The sequence below is a fragment of the Quercus suber genome, unplaced genomic scaffold (assembly GCF_002906115.3).
Source record: "Quercus suber isolate HL8 unplaced genomic scaffold, Cork oak 2.0 scaffold_39, whole genome shotgun sequence".
Lineage (NCBI taxonomy): Eukaryota > Viridiplantae > Streptophyta > Magnoliopsida > Fagales > Fagaceae > Quercus > Quercus suber.
Genome location: NW_027069504.1, coordinates 1,239,697 through 1,242,570, shown reverse-complemented (window position 1 = coordinate 1,242,570; position 2,874 = coordinate 1,239,697). Strand labels below are relative to the sequence as shown.

The window sequence follows — 2,874 nt, the reverse complement described above, 5'->3', positions numbered from 1 at the left end:
TATGATACATTTCAGTTTATTTAGTGCTTGTGGAACTACAAGATCTAACAGATCTTGAAAAGAAAGAAACGAAGAGAAACAGGGTTGAAAAAGTAGGATATGATCAATCAGAGTCCAGAAGAACCAACAAGTTTGGTTAAGCCATAAGTAGCTCCCATGGCCATCCAACCCCCAATCAACACCCTTAGCGAGGACTTGGCAATTGGTGCCTTCCCAAGAAAAGCACCTAACCCTCCAAACATTAACAAGGAAAAGCTTACAACTGCTATTATCAACCCAACCCTCAAAGCATAATCCTTTACAAATGCTGCCCCCAATAGCGGTATCAAAGCCCCCACAGCAAATGAAATTGCTGATGCTCCAGCTGCATGCCAAGGGTTTGGCAATTTCTCCTTCTCAGCGTCTAACTGCTCAACTCCCATGTTCTCAGTGTTACGTTCTCTCTTCATTTGCGCCATTTCTATGTCATATTGTGAGTAAACTGAGACGAACTCTCCGATAGCCATACTACAGGCTCCGGCAACCAACCCTGCAACCCCAGAAAGGATCATAGTCTTAACATCTTTTCGGACAGCTCCAACTCCAATCATCAGGGATGCTGTGGAAAGTAACCCATCATTGGCACCCAAGATGGCAGCTCTAAGCCATTGTCCCCTTTTGGTGTAGTCTAATTCATCGTTTTGAGCTTGTTGCTCAACATCAAGTGATTTGGCTACTTCGAAGGATGGTTGGTCGTTAGCTTGATTGGCTGCCATGGAAGAAATGTAGTAAAAAAACACAAAAGCAAAGAAAGCAATGATAACGAAGAAGATTATGATAATAGGTATATGGAGATGCACAAGCTCTCAGGACTGAGGGAGGTTATTTATAACGAGAACTCTCGAGTGGTGACCATTTGGAAGGGGTGGAAAATGGAGTTGTACCTGTTAAACGGAATCTAATGCGTTTTCACACTCGAATTGAAGGTTATATATATATTCATTGTTTTTACTTTGCTTTGGATTGCGAGGGATAGTATTTTTTTTATTCTTTAAAATATTGAGCAACCCATTCTCTTGGAAAGCTTCAACGCGATAAACCTATATAAATATAGGATTTAAAAAAAAGATTTTTTTTAATAAAAAAATTAAAGGTTTTTAAGGAGATATTCGATCTAGGATGACGTTGTTGTTCTTGCTATGCACGTATTACTATATATTGCTATTGCATTTGGTACAATAAGCACCGGTTTAGACTAACGTACTTGTCACAAGATATTTAATATGGAATCTAATGTGTGTCCACACTTGAGGTTATATTCTCATATATAATTAGGCTTCATGGATTTTATTTTGCTTTGGATTGGGAGGGTTAGGGTTTTTTTTATTTATTTTAAATTTAAATAGTTACTCATTTACTTACGATCACCTTGAAACCTCTTTGTAATATTAAAATTCACTCTGGGAAGAATTAATGATTTATCGATAAATGTCTTCTTGATCTTATAGTGCATTGCAAATTGTGTATGCTACTATATTTAATTGTGACTAGGCCCTGCTGACTTGAGTTGTTCTATTAAAAAACCCATTCAGTACTTCATGGAAAACCTAGGAAGCCTCGTTATAACAAGCAGCTAGCCTATCGTGTGTTACATAATCAAATTAGATACAGGTCGTGGTTGTTCTATATTTTAGTTTAGTTATCACTACAAAATATGAAAAATTTACTCACATTTTCAAGCAAATAGCAACACATGCATAACTATGCATGAGCGTGTGTATATTTATTTGTGATTTGAGCTTCATACATTTTTATTTAAGTCCTAGAATTCTCACCCCCCATAAGGAAATATTTCTAGCTTTGTCCTTGGGATGCGTATGCAGAGTCGAGCTTGTGTATGCACCTTGAGGTAGAAACCCTATAAATCTACTAAAATACAAAAGCTTAAAACAAAGGGGAAATTAAAAATAATTAAAAGGAAAAGAAAAATAAAGCTTACCTCATAGCAAGAACCCAAATCTTGGAGTTCAACTGTCCCCGATTGATTTGTGCGGCTAATCTACCACACAAACAGATTGAATAGCAACTTTTAAACTTAATGGCCAGTGATTTAGGAGATCCCTTGTCCAAAAAAAAACTCAAACTCAAAGGAGTTGTAAATAAAATAAAATAAAAAAGAAAATCCATTTTCTCTCAAAAATCACTTTTAATTGTGATTTTCGTTAAGTATTTCTTGAAGCTTGCTTGTGTTTTGAAGAGGGGCTCAATGAGGCTTTTTATAAATGAAAATCAAAGTGCAAAGACCTCTCCAATGTCATTGAGCTTAAAAATAGTGTTTTCTTGTTTGAGTTGGGCAAAAGAGAAGGATTAGAAGAAGAAAAATTTTTTTTTTTCCTTTCCCGCAACCGAGGGGGTTGTACTCTGCTATACTTGTTGAACACACAGAAAGAGGTTTGGGTGCTCCTTTTCTTCTTGGGCTGAAGTGAGAAGTCCTCATTAAGAGCATTTCGTTTGGCCGGCAAAAAGTAGAGGAAAGAGTTGTGCTCCCATGTCCTTGAGCCGAAGATCAATTAGATAGCATTTTAATATTCGATTCCAAACCGAACGAAAAGATCACATTGAGAGCTTAGTTGATCAGTTAAGTCGTTTCCTTATCCCTCTCTTACTTTGTTTTTGATCTTGTGCCTTTGCTTTTGCATTCCCATGGTAAGCCAAGATCATTAATGAGCCCATGCCAAGAGCCTGATAAAATACCCCTTTTATTTGCACACTTATCTTTCAATCTCATAGGGAGTGTATGTGAGATTGAAACTATATAACCTAATCGTCAAGGAGCTTCACTGTAGTGTCAAAGGTTCCACTTTGGAAGAAATCACTATTTAAGGATTTAGAAGT

General features: G+C 36.8%; 1 protein-coding gene across 1 annotated transcript; it reads right to left on the bottom strand.

The window, feature by feature from the left end:
- Positions 1 to 107: 107 nt before the first annotated feature.
- On the bottom strand, positions 108 to 755 carry LOC112031242 (vacuolar iron transporter homolog 1). The gene has a single exon (XM_024063931.1). The coding sequence runs from the start codon at positions 753 to 755 to the stop codon at positions 108 to 110; it is 648 nt and encodes a 215-aa protein (XP_023919699.1).
- Between the last annotated feature and the right edge of the window lie 2,119 nt (positions 756 to 2,874).

Excerpts from the sequence above, each read along its gene's own strand:
- LOC112031242 (XM_024063931.1), bottom strand. The coding sequence starts at position 755 with ATGGCAGCCAATCAAGCTAACGACCAACCATCCTTCGAAGTAGCCAAA.